The sequence below is a fragment of the Vespula vulgaris genome, chromosome 8 (genome assembly GCF_905475345.1).
Source record: "Vespula vulgaris chromosome 8, iyVesVulg1.1, whole genome shotgun sequence".
NCBI lineage: Eukaryota > Metazoa > Arthropoda > Insecta > Hymenoptera > Vespidae > Vespula > Vespula vulgaris.
In genome coordinates, this window is record NC_066593.1 from 4,856,567 (window position 1) to 4,881,830 (window position 25,264).

The 25,264-nt window shown below is 37.2% G+C and overlaps 2 protein-coding genes and 1 long non-coding RNA gene across 18 annotated transcripts in view; 2 read left to right on the forward strand and 1 right to left on the reverse strand.

Moving 5' to 3' along the window:
* On the forward strand, window positions 1-19,125 carry LOC127065560 (monocarboxylate transporter 3). 6 transcript variants are annotated; one of them, XM_050998045.1, is made up of 11 exons: window positions 1-673; window positions 12,074-12,374; window positions 12,483-12,626; window positions 12,707-12,912; window positions 12,996-13,224; window positions 13,314-13,768; window positions 13,852-14,080; window positions 14,156-14,331; window positions 14,840-15,062; window positions 15,221-15,468; window positions 15,565-19,125. In XM_050998045.1, exons 1-11 carry the CDS (start codon window positions 575-577, stop codon window positions 15,619-15,621), a joined length of 2,367 nt encoding a protein of 788 aa, XP_050854002.1. In that variant the 5' UTR covers window positions 1-574; the 3' UTR covers window positions 15,622-19,125. The 6 variants fall into 6 exon arrangements, with proteins under 6 accessions (XP_050854002.1, XP_050853996.1, XP_050853997.1 ...); XM_050998039.1 differs by having other exon boundaries at window positions 2-673; window positions 15,584-19,125; XM_050998040.1 differs by having other exon boundaries at window positions 3-673; window positions 13,332-13,768; window positions 15,584-19,125.
* On the reverse strand, window positions 668-23,037 carry LOC127065579 (uncharacterized). Of its 9 annotated transcripts, none has more exons than XR_007782133.1 (6): window positions 4,601-5,764; window positions 2,096-2,161; window positions 1,622-2,009; window positions 1,246-1,462; window positions 1,029-1,157; window positions 668-863 (listed from the first exon to the last, which is right to left on the reverse strand). It is a non-coding gene; the product is annotated as an uncharacterized LOC127065579 (long non-coding RNA). The 9 variants fall into 9 exon arrangements; XR_007782134.1 differs by lacking the exon at window positions 668-863 and adding an exon at window positions 8,033-8,389 and having other exon boundaries at window positions 900-1,157; window positions 4,601-7,503; XR_007782135.1 differs by lacking the exon at window positions 668-863 and adding an exon at window positions 22,523-23,037 and having other exon boundaries at window positions 920-1,157; window positions 4,601-4,843.
* Window positions 19,264-25,264, forward strand: part of LOC127065563 (monocarboxylate transporter 3) — a 23,301-nt gene continuing 17,300 nt past the window's right edge. The window contains exon 1 of one of the 3 annotated variants that reach the window (XM_050998053.1): window positions 19,264-22,157. The gene's annotated coding sequence lies outside the window, so the exon portion shown is untranslated. Of the gene's footprint in view, window positions 22,158-23,233; window positions 23,485-25,264 lie in introns of those variants that run through there. The other 2 variants (XM_050998054.1, XM_050998051.1) reach the window with 2 other exon arrangements.

Below are 25,264 nucleotides of genomic sequence, written 5' to 3' on the forward strand. Positions count from 1 at the left end.
GCGAAAGGCAGGCCAGGCAGGAGCTACGGCAGGCGACGGCCGGGCGGTCGTTTTATTGATCCCGGGGCGCCGCGGCGCTACCCACCCGCGGCGGGGTCGCCTCCGAGAACTTTCCTTTTCCTCGATGAGGATCCTTTTTTTCCATCTTTCCGTCCTCTCGACGCTTCTCGCAGGACGAGAACACGTACACACACGTATATAAAGGAACGTAATTCGACGTGACTCGAAGGAATTAGAGTCCTGTGGACTCGCCCGAGTCTCGTGCGTGATTAACGTCTCCTTTCGGTGGTCCTTGCGGTGTTGATCTTGAGAAAAACTACGCTCGCGAGTTCATCAGTGAGTAATCGAGCCCGCTGATGTCCCTAAGACGTCAATCGGAGGGATAAGAAGAAGTGGGATAAGAAAGTGTACGAGCTTCGAAGGATCGCTTTTAGGATCACGGTGTGAATCATTTCGACGATGAAGAAGTTATAAGAAGTTTCGGGATAGTTCGAAGAAGGACCCCGAGAGGAGTCGGAGGAGGTCTCTGCTTGGAAGAACACAAGCCGGGTAAGGAAAGCGCCGCGGCGCCGAAATGGGTCCTGCCAGTAGCCGAGAACAGATCGGTGAGCAGATTGGTGACGACGATGGCCTGCAGATTAATCCCAAGAGCAACATCATCGGGAACAACATTGTGAGTATTACTGATTATCTTCGATTATTTTCTACGTTATACTCTTTCATAATTCTTTTAATCGTTGATCACAGACACCTGTGATCTTGAGAAATACCATCGAACGATAATACATACCTTAACGTTATGATTCATGTTTTATTTTAATGTCATGGAGATGACCTTTGAAATATATTCTTCGCTCGTGCACCTAGTTTAGAAAGAAGAAAAAAAATGGAAAAATAATTTTCTTTTTTTTCTCTCTTTTTTTTTTTTTTTTTTTTTTTTAGTAATATTTAAATATAATCTATTAGTTATATAGGATATTGGAATATTATTAGAAATCACTAAAAATACTAGTATCTTTTCGATCAACCTCTGCAATGAACAGACGCAGGATTAAAACCCGCATCGCGTGTATCCTTCCTTTTCGGAAAATTACCATCATGACTTCTGCAATTGCGGACTTTTCCATTTACCTCATAATATAATGTATTTCTGTTTACTGAAAGAATCAAAACAGTTATTCCAAACTAATCGCGAACTTGACTCAGAAGTGTCAAGTTTATTGTTAATGTTCCTTTCGTCCTTACCTCGACTTTCAGAATCGCTTCGACCTTCCTCCTCCTTGGTAACTTCGTGTTCACATTGTAAAGGTTTTCCACGAAACGTGACTCGTGTCGCTATTATCCATCGATCGCGGAGTAAAATGTACTTTAGTTACGATTTCAAAATCGATTTATCCCAATAGAGCGGAACAATTTTTTTTCGTTCCCTTTTTTTTCATGTTATGTAATATTCAAAAGCTTTCTGTAAAATAAAAATAAAAAAAAAGCGAAAAAAATACGTATAACACGTATATAATATAAAAAATTATTGATCATTTATACTAATTTTACATTTATTAATTGCGAGAAAAAATTCTTCGTATGAAATATTTCATATGAGCAATTGATGATAAACATTTACCATGATTATTGACTCAGCTTGTATATGTCGTGTTGTTCCTAATTTAATACATTCAAAGCAAAATTCTCGTATTTCCAAAACATCCTTGGTTTTATGCGATAAAGTCACACAGGAAATAACAATGTTATTTCTTTTTTGATTCAACGAAGAAATGCATTAGAGGCGAGCGAATAGTATAATTTTTAAGGATTAATGTTGATACAACTTCCATTAATGTTGATACGTTGATAACATCATACGGATTCGTGAAAAATTTTTTTTCGCGCCAAAGATCATCCATCGTTTCTCTTTGATTGATCGAAGTTTTTCATCGCTTTGATCGACGTGAAGTTTCTTTAAAAAATAACTCGCAGGCAGTTCGAATTCGACGGGGTTATGGAATTTTTTTCTGTAAAAGAGAGAAATAATAGAGAAGTATGTATGAGCAACAAAGAATCAATTAAATATCAACATTTTTTTGTTCACATTACTCACGAATAATCGCACTTGTTCATCGATGAAACATTTTTTTCCCCTTTGATCAATGTATTCTCGATTTTTCTGCGTTGTCAAAGGAAGAAACACATTAAAATACAATGTAAATAATCTCAATATACAAGCACTGCATTTTGTCATATGCATAGCCATGCATATTTCTTTAATTTCTATTAATATGTAAATACAGATAGGTTGGGAAATTGATTTTGAGATGATAAGGCTCCATTGGATTCTAATTAGGCCGCAAATATATAAGAATTGCTCGATCAAGAATCAGTGCAATTGACTTTTTCGCATTGCACTTAGACTTCTTTCTTTTTTGTACTTATTACACTTTAAAAATAATGTAAAAGGTAGAGCTTTTCACGATATTCGCATTTCAAGTTACGCCCTACGTTTCTTTTGTTTATACTCTGTGCACCACTTTACGTTGCGTTTCAATGTGCGCCTAGTCTTTCACAGTGCGCGTAAATCGTGCATTCGTTTGAGAAAAGGAAGGGGAGGAGAAGGATGATGGTGACGATGGTGATGGTGGTGGTGGTGGTGGTGGTGGTGTGGTGTGGTGATGATAGTGATGGTAGTGGTAATGGTGGTAGTGGTGGTGATGATGGTGGGAGAAGAAAAAAAGAAAGAAGAGGGGGAAGCTCGGAGACACGATAGGGGGCGGTGGCACAAAGCGTAACGCGACGACACGATGACGACCGAAGCACGCTGCCAATCTCGAAATGGACGATAGATGAATGTACAGATGCTGGATAAACTTTTCGTTGAAGTATTTCTTTCGCTTTATCTCCTTTTTTCATTTATTTTAATTAACGTTACAACAGTCGCGAGGGACAAAGAAAAGAAAAGAGAAAAAGTAGAAATCACTGAACGTAAAAATATTGTTATAAAAATTGCGAATTCATTTAGAATGAATACTTGTACGTACATTTGCATTAAGATTAATAACGGAGACAGAGATAAAGAGACATGGCAGTCGCATTTGTTGGGATAGGGAAGGAGAAAGGGAGAGGAGGGACAGGGTGGGGATGAGGGTGGGGTTGGAGAAGGGGGAAAATTGAACGGGAGTCCACGTCCAAGCTTCGCGATAAGTCGATGATCGGTGGTGAAGAGGCGCGCATTTTCGTATCGCTCGTTCCGCGTCGAGCAGCTGGACGTTGTCCAGTCAGGTGGCACGTCCTCTGTCTCTTTTACACTTCTTTATTTTTTTTCTTTCTATATCTAACTCTTCCCTCTCTCTCTTTCTCTCTCTCTCTCTCTCTCTGGTTCTGTCTCTGTCTCTGTCCCTGTCTCTTTCTCTTTCTCAATTCCATTTTCATTCGGTCTAGTTTCTTCTCCAAGTCACGCATTGTTTTTTGCAGAGTGGCACGCGCGCGCACGCGGGGTGCGATCGGTTCTCTATTGCATATATCTGCATTGATTTTTTTTTCTATTTCTTTTTTCCTTTTTTATTCTCCTCTTTTCGTTACGTAAGTTACGAATCGATCTCGCTCGCTAAATAATCGGTTAGTAATCGTTCGGTCTTCTCAATATCGTCATGTCACCAAAAAGCAAGGTAAGATAACATAATTTTTTCTTCCTTATTTATATTCAATCTCTTTTTCTTTTTCTTTTTCTTTTTTCTTTTCTTTTCTTTTTTGTCCGTTTTTATTAAATAAAATTGTGATGGGATAGAATTAACAAAAACGCCATAAAAACTGTACGAATAATCGTCGTAATATATTTCATCTTTCTTCCTTTCGATTTATCCCTTTTCGTTCATCTTTTGTTCCTTTTGTTCCGTTTTTTTTTCTTTTTTCTTTTCGATGGATAACTAGTTCGCGTCAAATTTGTTCACTCCGGAACGCGAGATCTCGTGACTCGTCGAATTTTGAGATGGACGAAAGGAAACGATAATGGAATCGATCGTGCCGTGGGCGTATACATTGAAGGGAAGAAAGAAAAAATAAAAAAAAGAAAAGGAAAGAAAAGAAAAAAAACAGAAAAAAAATTTTTTTTTTAGAATATATTAATAAACGAAAGAAAAATTTATTATATTTTCCAAAAGAAAATAAAATGAATTAACGACGATTGGATGGATGATCATATTCCAACGAGAGAGAGAGAGAGAGAGAGAGAGAGAGAGAGAGAGAGAGAGACAGAGACAGAGACAGAGCAGAGAGAGACAGAAAGAAAGAGAGAGAGAGAGAGAGAGAGAGTGAGTGAGCTTTGCACGGATGGACGAATGCACGCAACAATATGAGGAAATAGATAAATAATAGTTGCGAGTGTCGTCAATTTTCGTTATTAACAAATTATTCGTATAGCGTATGCTAGACATTTTTTTTTTCTTTTTTTCTCTTTGCTCCTCGTCGTTACTCGAAAACGTTTTGGAGAAATTTTAAAAAAGAATAACAAAAAAGATAAAAAGATAAAAAATAAAAAAGATTCAAGAAATGGAATAAATATTATAAAAGTTCATTCGTCGATATTTAACCGTCAGTAATCTCTCGAGTTTACCTTTTATCACGTGGTAATTTACAACGCTGCTCGTGACGAATCCGAGATCGAGATCTACTTTGCGCCATACGAGGTGTCTTATCTTTTGAGTGTTTATTAGCCTCGTTATCGTTCTGTATCGATGTCGAACAAATCTCTCTTTCTCTCTCTCTCTTCTCCTATTCTTATCTTTCTCTCGAACTACAAGCTCGATCGTGGATTACCGAAAAAGTTACGTAGACTTTATTCTCCCTAGGGAAAAATCTGAAAAGAATGAAAAATCGTTGTTAACGTCGAAAAAGAATTGATAAATCGATGAACTTTTAAAAGTTGCTTTATAAATTATCTTCTGTTAAGTAAAGTTCATCGAGCAGATTTTGAACAGAATAAATCAACAACAATTCTCATTTCCTATTAATCTGTGTAAAGATCTTTGAATCATCTTTCTAAAGATCTTTGAATATGTATAAAATTTCTAAAGTTCTTTGACGTCCTTTCAAACAAAAATGAAATTTTCAAAAAAAAAAAAGAAAATAATCCTCGATAATTCCAAACAATTACATATCTATCGTTTCGAAACCTTAACCTTTATCCCTTTTATTTATTTCCAACTTGTAACAAAAAATTTCCCCTGAATTTCGCCTCGAAATCGTATTCCTTCGAAAGTCTATATTATCTTGTATATCGATTCTGAAGTTTTATCGACTTTTATTAAAAAAAGAAAAAAAAACAAAAGAGGAAAAGAATTATCAGTATATTAACACGTATGCATACTTTCGAGAGACAAAATCGTTTCGGGGAATAAAGAAATGGAAAAAATGCGTTGAACGCGATATAATTATATCTCGGAAAAGTCGGACAATGGTGGACCGCAGAGAACAAATGTGTGATTCATCGAACGCGACGGGGTACGTTGCTCTTCCTTTGGAAAGTGTGCGCGCGTCCACTCAGGCAAGATGGCAAACCGTTTATCGCTTATGTATTTCTTCTTCTAATTGTAAGTATCGTGGTCCTAAACAAACTGGGACAACGGGAGGAGTTTAAACTCATCGAAAACAATATCGTTGTTCCCGACATAGTAAAAAATATATGAGGTCCTAGATAGTTCGATATGACCTCAACTCGATTTGTTCTCTCTTTCTCTTAATCTCTCTCTCTCTCTCTCTCCCTCTATATATATATATATATGCATATATATATATGCATATATATACATATATATATGTATGTATTTATCTATCTATTTATCTATCTGTTTCTTCGTCTTTGTCTTTCTTGTACGCGCCATTGGTGAAGCTCTATCAACGAATTTTTCCGCGAGAGATGAGAAGCAGATGCTTTCGCGTGCGCCTAGCCAGTCTCTAATTGTCGCGAGTTATTATCTAATTAATTCATAAGCGTCATCATATCGAGCATACGAGAAACACCGTGGTAGAAACGTCGTTTTCATAGTGCTTCGCGTGATCAAACAGTTGATACGATTTTGTCTGTCCGCTAGTAGTAGTAGCCATCCCGAGGGACTTGCCGTTTTAATAAATCACTTCTTTCTCTTTTTCTCTCTCTTTCTCTCTTTCTCTCTTTTTATCTATCTCTCGAATTATTCGTAAAAAATGATGCAGCCCGTAAGTATTCGTTCCTACTCAATTACCTCGATCTTTCTTTTCATATAATTCATCTACGAGTTGATTCGCGATACGATTTGATATATCTACGATTTGTACGTATAATCAATGGAGTTGCTACGTGTCAGTTAAAATGCTCGTTGATCGTTCTTACCGTAGACTACAAGACGAAGAAAAATCAATTTGTTTGTTGTTTGATATAACGAAGAAATTTCTTTCGTCGAAAAATCTTTTCGACGTTCACTATTACCCGTTCAAGGGAACTGGGAAGAAAATTAATTTTTTCTTTCGAACGGAAAAAAATAATAAAACAAAATCGCAGAAACAAAGATCGCATGCCTTATGACCGTAAACGATAACGAAAGAATGACTTTATCGATGAACACGAGCGCGAGTTACGATCAAGAGCGAAGACGATAGCGCGTAATTTACGTTTATTACGATCTATAAACGATCCATTCTAAGTTTTCGAGCGACCATAGGACGTTTTATTATTTAAGATTCGTATTCATTTTATTGTGGGCTATTTCAAATTTGAAACATTAATTTAATACTTCAAAATAGATAGAAAAAGTAACTTCGCGATACTTCTGTTATATTTTTTCATTCGATAAACGAATCACACCGTTTCATTTCGATGACCATGATATCAGGATAAAAAAAAGAAGGAGAAAGAAAAAAGAAAAAAAGAACAAGAACATCCTCTACGAATACTATTATTACTTTTTTTTCTTTCCGTATTTTTTTGTATGGATATGTATGTCAGCAAGGACTTCACATTCCGATTAATGTTAATTAACCTATTCATTCTCTCATTTTCTTTCTCTCTCTTTCTCTCTCGAGTTATATTCACGCGAGACCTCGGCGTATCTCGTTTATAGCTCATCGCACATTCCTCGAACGCGCTAAACAAAAGAGTTCGAAATGTACCGCGTTTACGGAAGATATTCATGCATTGTTCGCTTCGTATTATTTCAATATGAATAACACAAAGAAACGAAGATAAAGGGAATATGAAAGGGTGTAATACGTTTATAGGATTAACTTACCTTGAAAGTACGATCTGAGTGTCACTCGAGAAGACTAGGTTATAACGTCGTCAATCGAACGAGTTTCGAATTTCCCGCTTCTTATCCCTTTTACTAGTGAATCAACGACATTTATCGGCGTATATCGCGGCCTTTCTCGATACTTTGTAAAACGTGGACGAGATACGAGCCATTACACACGCACACGATACATATATCACAAAAGTGCTATGCAACATCAGGACAGCGTGTTCTCGAAAACGAGGAAAAGAACCTACGAGATATATCGAATGCAATCGATTTCTCAATCGACCTTTTCCGTTTTACTCGATATGCTTCTACGTTATGCTACTTTTTTTTTATCAATTCGATTATCATCGAAACTCTAGTTAAAAGGAATAATTAACGAATTAACTATTTTCTGTAAGAAGGATTTATAATTATCGCGTTTCATTTGTTAGAATAGAAAAATGTGATCGGTGCGTAAGAAAGTATAAGCAACGCCGTACCGTACGCCGTCACGCACGATCGTGATGTCGTATAAATAGAAGTCATAGCCCATTCGATGAAGACAGAGAGAGAGAGAGGAGAGAAAGAAGCGAAGTGAACAGAGACAGAGACAGAGAGAGAGAGATGCAGGCGAACGAACAGAGAGAGAAAGAGAGAAAGAAGCGAAGTGAATAGACAGAGACAGAGAAAGGAGAGAGAGAGAGAGAGAGAGAGAGAGAGAGAGAGAGACGAAGCGAACAGACAGAACAGAGAAAGAAGAGAGAAAAAGCGAGAGAAAGAGTGGCGTCTCTCACGTTGCGTTTACGACAGCGACGTTTTGTAAATGCTGGATGTCCACCAGTGCAGTCCAGTGGCGTCGTCGTCGTCGACGAGCGCGGTTGATGATGGCTGCGCGCTCGTCACTTTGAGAGTCGGCCGAATAGCGCGTGTATATTTCTATCTTTCTCTTATACTATACCGTTCGTACACGAATGTAGAATATTGATATATCCCTTTCTTTCTCTCTCTCTCGTCTTTTCTTATTCCTTCCAATGAGAGAGAAGGTAGAAGAAACAGAGAACGACCACTGACTCTTCTTCTTTCCTTGTTTTCTTTCGCGAAAAGGAAGATTTTTGCTTGCATACATACATTCATACATACATCATACATACATGCATGAATGCATGCATGCATACATAGTTCGTGCTTCGACCTTTTCGTAGAGAAAACAAAAAAGTGAAGAGGATGCGAAGAGACGACCAGTTTTTAGTTCGAAGTACGCCAGATAGAGGGAGAGGGGGAATCGTTTCTCTCTCTCTCTCTTTCTCTCTCTCTCTCTCTCTCTCTCTCTCTTTCTCTGGAACTTCCGTGCGTACTCTTCTTTCCTCTCGTCGTTCCTTCCATCTAACGTACTTTCCCCCCGACGCTGCCCGCTCGCCAGTTCTCTCCCCCCCCATTTCTCGCGTACACGTTCACTCGTAGACTCAGGGCGGCTCGAGCGTGCTATGTCAGTGCGATAGTAACTTGCACCGAGTGCGGAAGAAGTGCACATGAGCGTGAGCAAAGAACGAGCATGGCAGCGGATTACGACGAGTGATATCCTCCTCTCGACGGACGCGCGCGCGAGTTTTGTCGTGTGTGTGTACCCGAGAGAGAGAAGCTAAGGGAGGAGGACTCCTATCTCTCTCTCTTTACTATTCTTTACCTTTCTGTTTCTCATTGCTCTTTCCCTCTCTCTCTCTCTCTCTCTCTTTCTTTCTATTCTCTTCTTTCCGGGCCTGTTTCGCTATCCTGTCTTTCTTCTCTCTCTCTCTCTCTCTCTCTCTTTCTCTCTCTGTCTCTCTTTCTCTTTCTATATATTGAATCTCTACTCGTTTATACTCGTTTCTCTCCCCTCTCTTCCCCTCTCTCTTCTCTCTCTCTCTTCTCTCTCTCTCTCTCTCTCTCTCTCAGTCGTATACTTTATTCTTTATTCTTTCGGCCGATTCTCCTTCTTCTGTCCGTTTCTTAACGCGGCGCGCGCGCGCAGCTGCGCGCACTCTACGAAAATAGAACTCTGAACGTTAAAAAAGAGGAGCCGAGGAAGGAGCGAGGAGAGTGACTATAAGGCGGTCGTTAGAATGTCGCGCGTGTCGCTCAACAAGTCGCAGTACAGCACGTACGGCTCGCGTCGCGTGCGAAAAATCAGCACGGTATGTATAAAGAAAGGATTATCTGTTCCGTTTTATTAATTATTTCACACTGACAAGCACCATCTTTTTTCTCTCTCTTTCTCTTTATCTCTCTCTATCTCTCTCTCTCTCTCTCTCTCTCTCTTCACTCTCTCTCTCTCTCCCTCTCTCTCTCTCTCTCTCTCATTCTCGGACATGTTTGGCTCCTTTCGGATGGCGGTGACTACATACACGTCTTTGTTCCCCGCTGTGAATCAGAAAGCGGGAACACGTGACTAGCCTTGACAGTCGTCGCACTTCATGCTTTCGGTCTTCGAATACCTGGCTCGAGTCTAATCTTTTTTAATCCTGGCCTTATCGACAGCCCTATCGGTGTCTTTCTGTTTTTTTACATTTAAAAATGTATATTCGTGCTTATTTCTTAATTACTTGTGACGAAAATATTACAGTAAAACTTTTTTATCGGTATGCACAGATACGTATAGATGCGTTTTTTTTTACATATGTATATCAAGAATAGAAAGGGTGGAAAAATGAGCGGGCATTTTAAATGCGTCTGTGCGTGCTGTATGTGAAGTAGCAGTACTAGTAATAGTAGTAGTAATATAGTAGTAATAGTAATAATAATAATAATAGTAATAATAATAATAATAACTATTATTATAATTATTATAAAAAATAATAGTAGTTGTAATAATAAAAATAGTAGTAGTAGTAGTATAGTAGTAATAAAGCAATAGTAATAGTAGTAATATAGTAGTAGTAAAGAATTTTGTTGGATGTTAAAAAAGAAAAAATGTAATTAAATTCCAATATTCTTATCAGTAGTTCTTTGAAGGACTAATTAACGCTGCATGCGTGTCGCATGCGTTGGCTACTATCATCCGAGAATGATCGTAGCGCGCGTCCTTATTTATTTATTTACGCACATTGCGAGAGTGAGAGAGAGAGAGAGAGAGAGAGAGAGAGAGAGAGAGAGAGAGACCGCGTCTCCCGTATGAAAGCCGCGTATGAAACAAAACAAGGTCGAAAGCGAGCGTCGCCCGTTAGCTTCGTGCCCCCCGGCGTTAGGTGGCGTCACGTAACATTGGCAATTCTAATGACAGCGAAACAGCTGATCGCTTGTGTGTGACCTTCTACTCAACTCTTTTCTTATAAGTTATTGGGGGAGGATTGTCTTGAACTCGTGCATCCAAAATAATGTAAAAACGTATTGCAATTATACTTTAGATTTATATATCGATTTAGATTGTTATTCGAAGTATCAAATCAAGTCTATGGTAGATCCAATAAATAGAATATTTTTTCACGTTCTATTATATTTTTCTTTTATTTAAGAAAAACACAGTAAGACTGAAGGCGAAGGAATTCCTACTAAAAAAAAAGAATATCACGGGAACGAAGAAAGTTTTAAAGTTAGAGATTAGCTGTTCTAAATTTAGCAGCAGATGTTATTAATTCTAAATTTAAATAACAGAAGATGCGTAAACGGTTAGAAACATATGTACACACGTAGTTTCCTTGTTTATACGGAAATATTATAGATACTGGCTTGTAGGATAAATAAGCAATCGAGAATGAAACATGCCGTGCGAAATGTTTAGCATCGTAACTAGCTCGCGCGCACGTTTCCTCACAATCGCAAATCTCTTGCGAACAGATGAATTTAATTATTGTTACACACATTAATTAACATAGATCGGATCTGTATATTCTGATACGTGCTTTGATGGATAATATTCATGAAATGAAATAATTCGATATTGCGATGGAACGTTCGAATCGATTGAAAATAATTTTGTTTTAATTTTTAATTATCCGATTTAGTTGGTCGATAGTCGCATTACACTTTTTCCTTCCTCTTCTACGTTTTATGTAAATGACACTTTACGTTAAATCCGACGTTAAATAAGTAAATCTAGTCCCGCGCATCGATAAAATCAAAGCTAAGCATTTAATATCTTTGCTTGCGTTCGCGTTATAAGATCATCTCGTTGTGGTGCAAACTAGTAACTGCTGGCTCTCGCATTACATTCCACGTCGAGAGTTTACTTAGAAATTGACTCGTCTCTCGTCGTTCTCTATATATTATTCCGGGAAAAATTCTGCTTTGAGCTTCTTGCGCTGTTATTGCTACGAGGAAAATCTTAGCTCATCTCGAGACGCGCAAACAATTTTGATTCGCCATTTTATTATTCTCATTTTTTTTCTTCGTTTTTTCCTTATTCCTGCGGCCTCCGATAAATTAATTCGATACTATCGAGGAAAATATCGTTAGCGACTTTACAAGCCGAATGCACGAAACTAAATAATCTTTAAAGCGTTCAAGGTGAGCGGTTGCGCTGCTCGAAGCAAGGACACGCATCGGTTTTGAATTAATATTACGTACACAAGTTTGAAGATTAATTTATTCGTGTCGATCGAAGAACACACGTTGTGTGATTTCTTGCGCGCAAGGTCATTGAACTTTGTATTACGAATGGGGAGGGGATTGAGGGGGGAGAGCAAATTACTCTTTATGGCCATAAATATAAATAATATATTTGAAATTATCACCATGAAGGATTTCGATAATTGAGTATAAATATTGTCAAGAAATCATAATTAATCGTCGTTCGTGTGATTACGTTCATAATTTTAACAGGTTCGTAATTTTCGTTTGTTTTTTTTTTATTTTTTTTCCAGACGGAGAGCGAGTACTCCGTAGAAGAGCAATCGAGGTTAACAGGAGCAGATGGAGCGGCCGACGAGGCGTCCCCGGAGGATGAAGGAGGATCTCTTTGCGAATATCATGACATACCACCACCTCCGGACGGCGGCTACGGCTGGGTGGTTGTGTTCGCGTCGTTTATGTGTAACATGATAGTGGATGGGATCGCATACACATTTGGCGTTTTCCTTGGCGAGTTCGTTAAATACTTTGGGGAGGGGAAAGGCAAAACTGCTTGGGTCGGTTCTTTACTCTCTGGCATGTATCTTAGTGCTGGTACGCAAAATTTGACACTGAAGTTTTCTATTTCTTACAAAGTATGCTCTGCCTTCCTATCGATTCTTCACTGCTACTCCTTTTTCTTTTTCTTTTTCTCTTTTACAGGACCCGTTGTCAGTGCACTGACTAACAAGTATGGTTGTCGGGCTGTCTGTATGGCAGGAAGTTTTCTAGGTGCAGCGGCATTTGTACTATCAACATTTTCAACCAGTGTAAATATGCTTATGATGACTTACGGTGTGATGGGAGGTGCGTAATGTGCACCGAATGAATTAACCAAAAGTATCTATCGTTTTTTAACTGGTGTCATTCTTAATGCTTTCTTTCAGGTATCGGCTTTGGTTTAATATATCTCCCTGCAGTAGTTTGCGTAGGCTATTATTTTGAAACCAAAAGATCTCTTGCTACGGGCATTGCGGTATGTGGCTCAGGGTTTGGCACGTTTGCGTTTGCTCCTCTTGCCACAATGCTGTTAGAAGCATACAGTTGGAAGGGGGCAAATTTAATTTTAGCAGGCCTTATTTTAAATTGCGCAGTAAGTAAAAAAAAAGCTGTGTAGAATTACTGTTTCCTTAGAAATATTATTAACGTGAACGCGACAATGACACTTATTTGTAGGTGTTTGGAGCAATGATGAGACCCCTCGAATATCCAAAAACTTCTTCTGTAAAGCCATTGTTACAAAGAATGGCAGAGGAGAAGAGGTTTCAAATGGAACGTGGAAGTATAGGAGGTTCTTACTTTATGGTGCAACTACCGGATGGATCTATGGAGAAAAGAATGAAAATGCCTATTAATATTGATCCGGGTGTACACTCCAGCTTCAATTTAGATCAATTAGTGCCTGGTAAAATCTTAAGCGTTTGTCTGTTTAAAAAGAGCATCCTTAGTGATATAATTTAATGTATAGCTCATTGAATAATCATGATATTAAAGGAACTCCTTTAACACCAGTTCCAACGGTGCCGACCCTACCAACTATATCGGAAGTAAAAGTACAAGAACACTCATCCAGCGGAGCAACTAGTAATAGTGGTAGTATGGACTTAAAAAGCGCTTCTACCAAATCGAGGAGTAAAAAGAACTTAAATGAGAAAGACAAGGATACGATAGAAAAACCCGAAGGTGATATTATTAAGTCGATAATTCCAAGAAACGCTTCGCAACCAGCTTTTACTACACACGTGCAAGGTTTGCCTAAAAATGGTTCCGTACCGTTCTTCGATAGAATCCGTAAAACTAGTACAGGCGAAAGATACAAGCCAAGTTTAAGCGCTATAAAGAATTCTAGAACAACCTTGAATTCCAATGGAGACATTCGAAAAAGTTTGCATTTAAGGCTTTCTACTAGCAGTGTATTAGGATCTCGTAACAACAATGCAGAAGTTGAGGTAATGTTTTACGACGTTTATTCTTATTATGATTTTTTATGATTTCTTACAACTTAATTTGTAATTTGATTGTTTTTATCCAGGACGGCGAAAGCATAACTTTTACAACAAGTACATCTCGTATACCGAAGGAGAAGCCTTTAATGATTCGTCCTTTATCAAGGAAAGATATATTTTACAGCGGTAGCGTCGTTAATTTGCCGGAATATCAAAGTCAGAAATCTCTTGCTAATTATCGTCAAAGTGTCATTTCGATTCCGAAATCTGTCCGTGGTGAAATAAAGGATATAGATATAGAAAAAGCGCCTCAACGTGAGTGAACAAATAATATTTCAAATATCAATATAGTTAAGACGAAATTTTAAATATTAAAATGAAATATTTCAGAACCATTGTGCCCTTGCTTAATTTTACCTGACTCGTTTAAAGAAGCTTTAGCTACAATGATGGACGTATCTCTGCTGAAGGATCCAGTTTTTCTTCTTATTGGAATAAGTAATGTTTTTGGAATGGCAGGATTATATGTTCCTTTTGTATATCTCGTAGATGCTGCTATTTTAGACGTAAGTATACGATTAATAATACGGTAATTTTTGAAAATTTTCTTTATAAATATTTACAATTATACAAATAACAAACGAGTCGACGATATTGCATCGAGCAGCTCAAGGCTTATATGGGACTACCTACTTGAAATATATATCAATCACTTAAACATGGTCGGACACCGTTCTTTAAGTTTGCATCTATATCATTAATCCTCAATTTCAAAGCATAGTTTTATCATGTCCACATGGTTTATTATCGTCATTAAAACCTTCGAAGGTATCTCATATTTTTCTTTGGTTGTCGATGAGTCACCCTTTGTCACTTTCACATAGAACGACTCATCCTTCTTTTTCAATTACTCAAGATTCTTGATAACGATCTGAGTTTCTTCGTTTTTTTAATTCATGTATCGTCAGTCAAACTGTGCGTGTTGTTTACACGTGACCGAAAGACTACGTGCATTCAGTCTCGTAATACTTTTTTTTTCTATAAAATTACAACATATCCACGTTTAAATTTCAGGGAATTGAAAGCAACTCCGCATCATTCTTACTGTCCATTATCGGTATAACCAACACGGTTGGTCGTGTAGCTTGTGGTTACGTCGCAGATTTTCCTCAAGTCGATTCGTTATTGTTGAATAATATTTGTTTAATTATATCAACTGTTGCTGTAGCAGCGACACCATTTTGTCACTCTTATGCGGCTTACATCGCCATGAGCATATTCTTTGGCATAGCAATATGTAAGTAATACGAATTGATAATATTTTAGACAATGTTTTAAAAAAACAATTAAAACAAAAAATTATAAAAAAGAAATAATAATAATAATAATAAAATAGAAACGATTTAAGAAAACCAACAACTGCATATATAAACTAAATTCTTTTAAATACTTCAGCCGGTTACATCTCATTAACGTCGATCATTTTGGTGGATCTTTTGGGATTGGATAAGTTGACAAATGCATTTGGTCTTCTCATATTATTCAGAGGAGCTGCTGCGATCGTTGGCTCGCCATTAGCTGGTGCTGTTTACGATGCCACACAAAGTTACAGTATACCATTTTTCATGGCAGGATTTTTCTTCCTCGTAAGCACGGTCACCAGTTTTATGGCACCCGCCATGAAACGGTGTACAACACCGCAGGTATGTATATACCTCTTTGCTACTTTTCGTTTTCACTATTACGAGAGTGATTCTTTTTTTCCCCCTTCTTTTTTTTTTTTTCTTTTTTCTGACAAGATTACATATGCATTTGTAGACCCAGCCTGTGATATTAGATACGTTGACTCCAATTGACGAGGATATAGAGGAAGAAAACGAAGAGGATATACCAGAGATAATTGAAACTGCACCATCACCTCAAGATCCACCAGAGAAAGAAATTAAGCAGATAGAGTCTGTTTTATAAAGCACCTAGCATCTTTTTTGTAAAATAGAGAAAAAATGTCGCCTTCACTCCGAGCCACACTGTGATAGGGCTGCTTAATTCGAGAAGGTCTCACAAGAGAAGAAACGTACTTCTTTGTTACGTATTTAATAATGTGGAAAAAAAAAAGCACAAATCGATCGAGTATACCTGGTGACATTTTTTTCATATTCTCAGGACTTTTATGATACTATATATATATATACATACTTTTTTCTTTCCTTCTTTTATTCTATTCTAATGAGATAAACCGTGCAAGAAATATCGCCAGGTAAGAAGCTGTTCTTTTGCCTACGTCAATAATAGATGATAGATAGTGAAATTTCTTAACTTAATCAGTATCGATCGATCAGTATATACGAATTGAGAGAAAAAGAGAGAGAAAGAGAGAGAAAGAGATAGAGAAAGAAAACATGAAAAAAGAAAAAAAAGAAAAAAAAAAGTTGGAAAAAAGCGCTTTTGCACTTGCATATCGAGCAACTTGAGGAATAATTAAATATATTTACAGCGACTTAGATTATGACGCTACGATGATGATTTAACGCCAGGGATGGTCAATTTCAATTCGTTGACTGAATTTATTTACGTGAATCCGATATGTCACGTTATATATACATATATACATATGTATATATACATATATATGTATATGTATCTATCTATTTATATACATGTACATATATATGTATATATATGTATGTATATAAATATATATATAGATAGATAGATAGATAGATAGATAGATAGATAGGTAGTAGTAGAGCCACCAATTTCACCTAACAACGGGACAACGAAAATACTTTCGCGATTATTATTATACACTTTGCTCTCATATCAATTTTATCTATTTTTTCGCGTCTGTTAAGTTCAATCAACGTTTTTAACGATTGATCGTCCTTCGTCGAGAAGATCGCACCTATTGACAATTTATTATCGAAGAACTATTTTTGGTCACTTCCAAAGAATATATATTATGATAATATACATATATATATATATATAATATGTACGCGCGTGTATATGCGTATATGTATATTATAATAATAACAACTTGAATCGTTCGTGAGAAATATTTTTCTTGTACGCGGGACAAATGTATATAAAAAGAAAAAAAAAGAAAAAAAAAAGAAGCGAATGGATTAATTATCGTACGAGAGAGAGTGAGAGAAAGAGAGAGCGAGAGAGAGAGAGAGAGAGAGAGAGAGAGAGAGAGAGCGAGAAAAAAGATAGAGAAAAAGATAGAGTTGTTGCAGAATAAGAATTTGTAAATAATATTTGTAGAGTACTGTAACATAGTGTTATATTAACGAAATTATTATAGGCGAGAAAAAAAAATCTTAGAGAATGAAACGAGTTTTCCGTTTCCTCTAGGCAGAGACTCTCTTTCTAAAAGCAACAGTACGACGTTTATTAATATATATGAGATAACGAAGGCAGTTGTTGGTTAGAGAGAGAGAGAGAGAGACTAATTAATATAATAGTTATTTCGAAGCGAGTGTTTGTTCGATCGGTGCATAAATTCGAGTTGAGTAAAACGTTATATAAAAGTAAATGAATTTTTGACTAATGGCCTAGACGAATTAACGCGAAACGTGAAGCAGAGCAATATAACTCTAATTGTAACGTTAACGTACGCTTAAGAGAAACATATGTATACATATTATCCAATCGATTAAGAATGTAAATTTATATAACGATGAAATAACGTTTATTTCATTGTCCTTGTTAAACTTTAATGCACTTTACGTGCCTACGATTAATCAGAAATTGTATATCGATTGAATAAAATATAAATAACTTTTTTTTGCTCTGCGCTACGCATCGCGCCATTGCGTTTAGGTCCTAAAGGCAGTGCCCAGGCGAGTCCCAATATCCATTGTTTTCTTACTTAAGCGACTATCATTAGAAACAGATTAGAGATTGGATACGTCATCATTCATTTTTATGTGATTTTTATTTCTCTAAGCGATAATATACGCATGTGTGTATGTATGTATGTATACATATATATATATATACACATGTACAATATACATATACGTATTTGTGTATGTGTGTATGTATATATATATATATATGTGTATAGATTATTACCGTACACGCCTATTATTATCTATGCATACGCCATAGGTTCGAGAAGTATTCACATATACAGAGAAAAAGAGGTGTATGTGTATACCAATGTATAGATAGAAAAAACACCGTGACACGTATACTAGAGAGTTCATTCAAGCCTCGTCGTTAATGAACACGCGTTTGTGTCCCTTGTATATATACGATACTTGAGCGCAAAACACCTACACATAACAAACAATATACAAACAAACACACGCATACACACAGTTATAAATTATCAATGATAGGCGAATTGTATGGCTGATGTTTGTAAAAAAGAAAAAATATCACCAGCATAGTTAAAAAAGTAAAGGGAAAAGAAAAAGAAAAACAAAAAAAACGAAACAAATAAATTCTCGCCATCACCGATCGCTACTGCTCTTTAACGGCTAATTACTATTAATACATTATTAAGAACTATTTGCTAACGTTAAGATCTATTTGCTAACACACACACACACACACACAGAGACAGACAGACAGGTAGATAGATACACATGAATACACGCGTGTACACGAAAAAACAAAAAAAGAAAAACAAAAAAAAACAGTTTTTTCTTACGATTGTTGTTGTTACGCAGAGGGTGACGTCGTTATGCGGTTCTCTTGTGACGAATCAAATACTATTATTATGCGTGTGCCACATTCACATGAAAGAGCGTATACGCGCGTCCTACGTTCATTATTATCGATTACTACTACCTCCTTTTCCCTCCCACCCTCGTCACCCATCATCTATCACCCACGACCCCCTTATTAATATTGTTGTATTATAATAAGATAGATTAAAATAAAAAAAAAAAATGAAAAAGCAAAGAAGAAATAAGAGAAAGCATGCATGATGGTGCATCGTGCTATTTGCAATGAACTAATTTATTGACGCGCGTATACGCGCTTATTAGCGCGTAATGTATTATTTGTATGTGTTTGTGGCGGGGGAAATAATGTCCAAAAAAAATAGACACACTAGAGAAACGCGCACGCGCGTGCGTCGTAATGTTAACAAAAAAAAAAAAGATAATGATACACGTATACATACACACACTCACATGATATGGTACAAAGCGGACAAAAGATTAAGAAAAAAAAAAATTCACAAAAAGAAAGATAAAAACCAAAAAAAAAAGAAAAAAGAAAAAAGGTACCGAAGAAAAAATCAGAAAAAAAGTAAAAGTAAAAAACAAGCAAAAGAAGAAGTGTATTAGGTGACATTTATCGAGTTTTGAAGAGAGAGGAAATTATGAATTTTTATTATTGAAGATCGAGGCTTGTGCATCGTTTCATTCTTTTTTTTGTTCCGCACGATTTCCAACCCCTCGTGTTCGCTCCCTCGCGATATCACGCGACTTTGTAAACCTATTTCTCAATGAGAGAGTGTTGAAGAGAGTGAGAGAGAGAGAGAGAGAGAGAGAGAGAGAGAGTGAGTGAGAGAGAGAGAAAAGTAGTATAACGAGAGACAGAGAGCTAGAATGGTGAACGCTGTTGCCTTGAAGGGAAGGCCAGCTGGCGACCTTCGGACATTGGAAAAGAGCATAAGTATAGAAAGTCGTCCGTTGCGATTAAACGAAAAAAAAATGAAAAAAGAAAGAAAACAGAATCAGGCGGTTATTATCGAACGTTTCCGACGATATCGGAAGAGGTAAATTGTATTGTTGGGAAATGGATTTAGTTAAATAGGAAGGAGCTAAAATGAGAAACGAAAGAGAATTACAAAAGAGAAAATAAAATCGTGTCAAACGAGATAGCACGGTTATAAATAATGAATATAAAATGTTGGCACGGTTAGCAGCGAATTAAAATGTCAGAGATGATTTGGAGAGTGAGAAACTAAATGGAAGGAAAATCGAGTGAAAATAAGTAGACGAGATGAAATGAAATGATACGAGACGAGACGAGATGAAACGAGAGAATAAAGTTATAACAATGAAATGATTAATTGGAAAGAACGGATTGAACTGAGATAAATAATTAGAATATTGATGACAAGGAGGAGGAAAAAGAAAAAAAAAAGAAAAAAAGACGATAAAAATGTTCACGAGCCTCCGAGTCACGAGAATACCAGTCTTGTTTTTCTTTTTTTTATGCCAAAAGAGGTGCGTTCGTGCGTAATCAGGATAGGCGTGTTGTATACCGGTATACGACCTATCTTAAAAATGAGAACTCTCGTCTGACGTCTATTTATGACTAGAAAAGAAGAAAATCAGAAATAGAAGAAGAGGAAGAGGAAGAAGAAGAAAAAAGAGGTGAAGAGGGGAGAAATGAAATAAATAAAAAGAAGAAAATAATCCGATGGAATCGAGATGTGCGTTGTGTGTTGTCCATGGAACAGACGTCCGAGTTTTCTGAATTTTTATTGAAAGTGCTCGTCATAGTAGTCGCATAATAGTCATAGTTGTATTGTCGTCGTCGGCATCGGTAATCGGCCGAGCGAGTTGGGGCGAATGGGCCCGAGCGATCACGACAAGAGGGTGAGCGCGAGGGTGGGGGTGGAGGGCAACAGAGTCGAGCGTGTACCGTCCACATGACCACTTCTCGCTCGATGCGAGAAAGACACGGTCCTGTCGTTTTCTCGCGCGTCTGTCCTCTGTCTGTCTCTCTTCTTTGATTTATCTTACGTGAAAACGAGCGCGTTCGCGCGCGCGCGCTTGCGCTCTTTCCTTCTCTCTCTCTCTCTCTCTCTCTCTTTCTCTCTTTCTCTTTTTTCTTCTCTTTTCTTTTTTCCCTCTCTTCTCTCTTTCCTCTCCCCTCTCTTTCTTTCTCTCTCTCTCTCTCTCTCTGTATATATCTCTCAATCTTTGAAAGTATATATATATATATTTATAAATATATATATATATATATATATATGTGTGTGAACGTATCTATCTTTCTCTTCGCGATTTGTCGGGAATTAAAAGAATTTTCTTTAAAACAGCTCCGTGATCGAACACGGAGGAAGAGAAGATACAATCGAAAGAAAGAGAAAGAAAGGTAGAAAGAGAGAGAAAAAGAGAGAAAGATTTTTCGGTGGGGTAAAAAAAGGCTTTTCAATCGTCGTTCAACCATGCGAAATCTTAATGCTACGCGAGGCGCCGCTACGCGGGAACTTTAATGGTAAGTCGGCAAACAATAGCTTTGCTTTCAATCTTTCACGACTTGTTTTACCTATATGTATGTTAGGCGGATCTTGTGCATGTAAGTTACTCCTCGATCGTTCGCTATTGGTTGAAAGGGTTTGTACTCGTCGCCACGTGTACTCCGCGTTCACCAACAGCTATGAGACATAAACTTAACTGTATAGATGGTAACGTGGCCATCGAACTCCGAATGATAATAATAGAACGAACGAAAATACAGAGGCTTGCTCGAGATGCACGGTTTTTAGGTGCACCAGCATGTTTCACAGACACACATATATATATATATACACACATACGAGCGCGCGCGCATACTTGCTCGTTCGCATATGGTCGCGTTTTACTGCCATCACGAAACACTTATTTCACATTTTAACGTGTATTCGTAATAGTAAAATGAAAATAATCGAATTCGTCGATTATGCGAACGATCGATGTTCAACGTTCAACGTGAATCGTCAAATTCGCCGATTTTTTCTTTCCCTTTTTCTTCCTTCTTTCTTCTTTTTTTATTTTCATTTATTTATTAATGGGCTTACGTTACGTCACGTCGTGACATATAAATTGCACGGTCTCGAAATCGAGTTCGAAAACGGGTTGTGACCAGTTGTTACTGTGTATGTTTCCTTTCTGTCTCTTTCTCTCATCCGTTCTCGCGACTAGAACGGGTTATCGGACAGTCGCCTTCCGAGTCTCCCTTATCGTTTGGAATTCGAAAGTCGCTTCCAAAAGAGAAGGCCGAACATGATCGAGTGCGAATTTTGTAAGTCGATGAAAGGAGTGGTGGGGGTGGGGGTCATAGAAAGATAGAGAGAGAGAGAGAAGAGAAAGAATGTAAGAATTTATGAGGAGAAATATATATATATATATATATATATATATATATATATATATATAAGTAGAAAGAGAGAGAGAGAGACACCTCAGCGATCGTTTCAACAGACAACATTTGCTGGCGATTTCATCGACCTCCGACCCCAAGTACATATGTACATACGTGAAACTCCGATAAACGACTCGCCATTTCACAAAGATTCAACCTTATCATTCTCTCGACGTCTTTTTCCATACCGATTGTTCCACATTCGTTCGTAGTGCGTCAACAAGTGCGATAACAATATTCTGGTGAAAACAGACGGACAGTGAACGATGAAGAACGAGAGGAACGTTTGAATGTAATGGAGAATAATTAATAGACACATTTTTCTTTTGAAAATATTTCAAATCTATCGTCAGATCTTGTTTCAAGTGCAGCACGTTTTAAGTGCTACATAGAATATATAGTATGCCCTAATTAAAATGTAAACGCGCGATTGTTTGTAAATCAATGTGAAACACGAGAGAGAGAGAAAATACTTTTAACACGTTCGATTAAGCACGCTATTCTTTACAAGTAGAAAAAAGAATAGTAAAAGAAAAAGAATTTCCATTTCGATTTCATTCTTTAAAATGGAATCGTTCATTTATATTCGTATCACTTGTATGTGTGTGTGTGTATATATATATATACACACACACATATATTTATATATTTATATACCTTCCAATATGTGAAATATTTCGGTTGTTCGTTTATCCGAAGTAATATCTGGAACCGTTCCGGCGATTTGCCGGATGGAACGAACGAACTTTCACTGATACATTCCTTACGATTTCAGATGGCGACGTAGATAAAACTTTATTAAACTTTAACGATATATAGAAGAGAATTTATAAAATTCTTTTCTTTAATAATCATAACGACGACGATTATTGTAATATCGTCGTAAAAAATGTTCACGCACTCGTATCACCTATCGATGTACACCTGATACACATATGTTCACCGCACGTTCACGTTCGTCCTCTAAGTATTTTTCGTGGATACTTAATACGGTCTACGGCGAAAGTCTACTCGATCGCGTGAAATTCGTATAGATCGTTACGTCATCATCATCATCATCATCATCGTCGTCGTCGTCGTCGTAGTCGTCGTACTTGTCGTCGTTGTCCTCTTCGTCGTCGTCATTGTCATTAGTCTGTGCTTTTTTTTTATTGTCGACGTTGACGACTACGACGACTACGATGACTACAACGACGACAACGAAGAATATGTTGGAAAAGGGGGAGAAGAAAGAGAGAGAGAGAGAGAGAGAAAGAGAAGAAACGGAAGGAGTCGATGTGTTCGAGAACAGGCCGGGCCAATCCCAGCTTTCGGTTGTTATCGTGAGTTCTCCGGCTGAGTTCATCCGGGGATGCGAACGCGATCGTTCCTTAGTCACTCGCAACGTATCGTCGCGTGTTAACTCAACCTCATCCGCGATTACGTCCCTTCGTTTTTCGTCATCACGCGATTTCTGACGACATTTCTCATTTCGAATAACATTTCTTTTCTCTATCTCTCTTTCTCTCTCTTTTCTTTTCCATTTTTTTCTTTCTTTTCTTTGTTTCATTTCGCTTTGTTTTTCGTGTTATCAATAACGCAGGAGAAGATATTTCGACGAGGAGGACTTCGAAGAATAGGTAAAAACACGAATTTGATTACTTGGGACAGATGTGTCTTTTTTTTTTTTATTTATTTTATTAATAATTTTAAACGTTTCATCAATCGTCGTAGTTTATAATATGTACATTATCTATAGGTATAGATATAAAACGGAGCGTGCGTAGAACGTCCTACGTTTCCCGCGTTAATTCCGCGCAGGCGCTGAGAATCTTCCCGCTTAGCCCACGTGGCCAGATTCGCACGTGTCAATATGACGTTAATGGCGGAATATTTAAATATCTTTTTGTACTCTCTCTCTCTCTCTCTCTCTCTCTCTCTCTCTCTCTCTCTCTCTCTCCATCGAAAAAGAAGCAAGATAAAGAAAGTAAAAACGTTATAAACATATTCCGTTTGTTCCTTATCGAAATTTTTTAATCTAAGAAATATTAAGATCTATTCGAGAAGATACATAGATGACGACGATGAGAATGACAATTATCATTCGTCCAACGAAGAATTTTTATTTAAAAAGAAATTTCTTTTACTTCTCTTCGTGTTATTTTAACAGTATTATTAGTACGAATCGTTGATCCGTATAAGAACGATATTAATGTCTCTTTCAACTGAACGAAACCTCGAAATTTATCATTCCCGATAATTCTATCTCGTTTCACTTTGATAGATTGTTTTTTTAACAAAAGAAAATAAATAAGTGCCGCGAACGGCGCTTTAAGTTTATTTATTATTGGTCCGTTCTGAATTATTTTTCTTTCTCGCTTTTTTCTCTTTTTTCGTCGAATGCTTTCTTTTCTATCGCTTTGGATGCGAAATGTTGGTAAATAAATGCAAAGCGATAGAGAAAAAGTTTGATAGATAAAAACTCTGTTCGAACTTTGCCCTCCTGCACGTGGTGTCTTATTTTCTCTCTCTCTTTCTCTTTCTCCTTCTCTCTGTCTCTCTTTCTCTTTCTCCCGACATATATTCTTTCATTTCTATTCCTACAATGTCTCTCGTTACTCCCCGCGAACATGTTGGTAGTAGTGGACATGCTAACTATTCGTCATTATGTGACCGACAAGCGAATCAATGGGATTCGTGGTAACCCGTAAATTCGTGGCACAATAGCTTCCTTGGAGCGCCAATGAAGGGTCAACCTCGAAATTCAATGAGTCGGACAGGAAGTTTCGACTTGGGGACGATGCTGTCTTATATCTCACGGAAGGTCAAATTTTCCGTTTCCTTTTAGAGTTTATATTATCGCTTTCCATACTCTTCTCTCTCTCTCTCTCTCTCTCTCTCTCTCTCTCTCTCTCTCTTTCTCTTTCTCCTTTTTTCTTTTTTCTTCCTTTTCTTTTTCTTATCGGCGTCTTCTTTATCGTCACGATTTATTTCTGGTCGTCTTTCGAATATCTTGAAATGGTCTCATTTCTTTCTTCCCCCACTCCCAATCTTCTACCCTCTATATTTCGTTCGTGCCATGACAATAAAATAAATGGAAGATAAAAAAAATAAGAAAGAAAGAGGAGACAAAAAAAAACACAACGAAGTTCTGAGAATGTTTCCGAAAAAAAAGGAAAAAAAAAGAAGAAAAATGTTTGAGAGCTCGAAATCTAAAAAAAAAAAAAGAAAAAACGATAGGTACTGACCTGATACGATCGTTATCGGCCAACAAGATCTTAAGTAGTTAATTTCATCTCGCATGTATATACGTAGTTATGTGTGTTCGTTATATCTTTTGGACACGCACTCGAAGAAAGATAATCTTTTAAAAATTCGCTCGCAAATTTTTTATTATGATATATTTACGAAATAACAGAT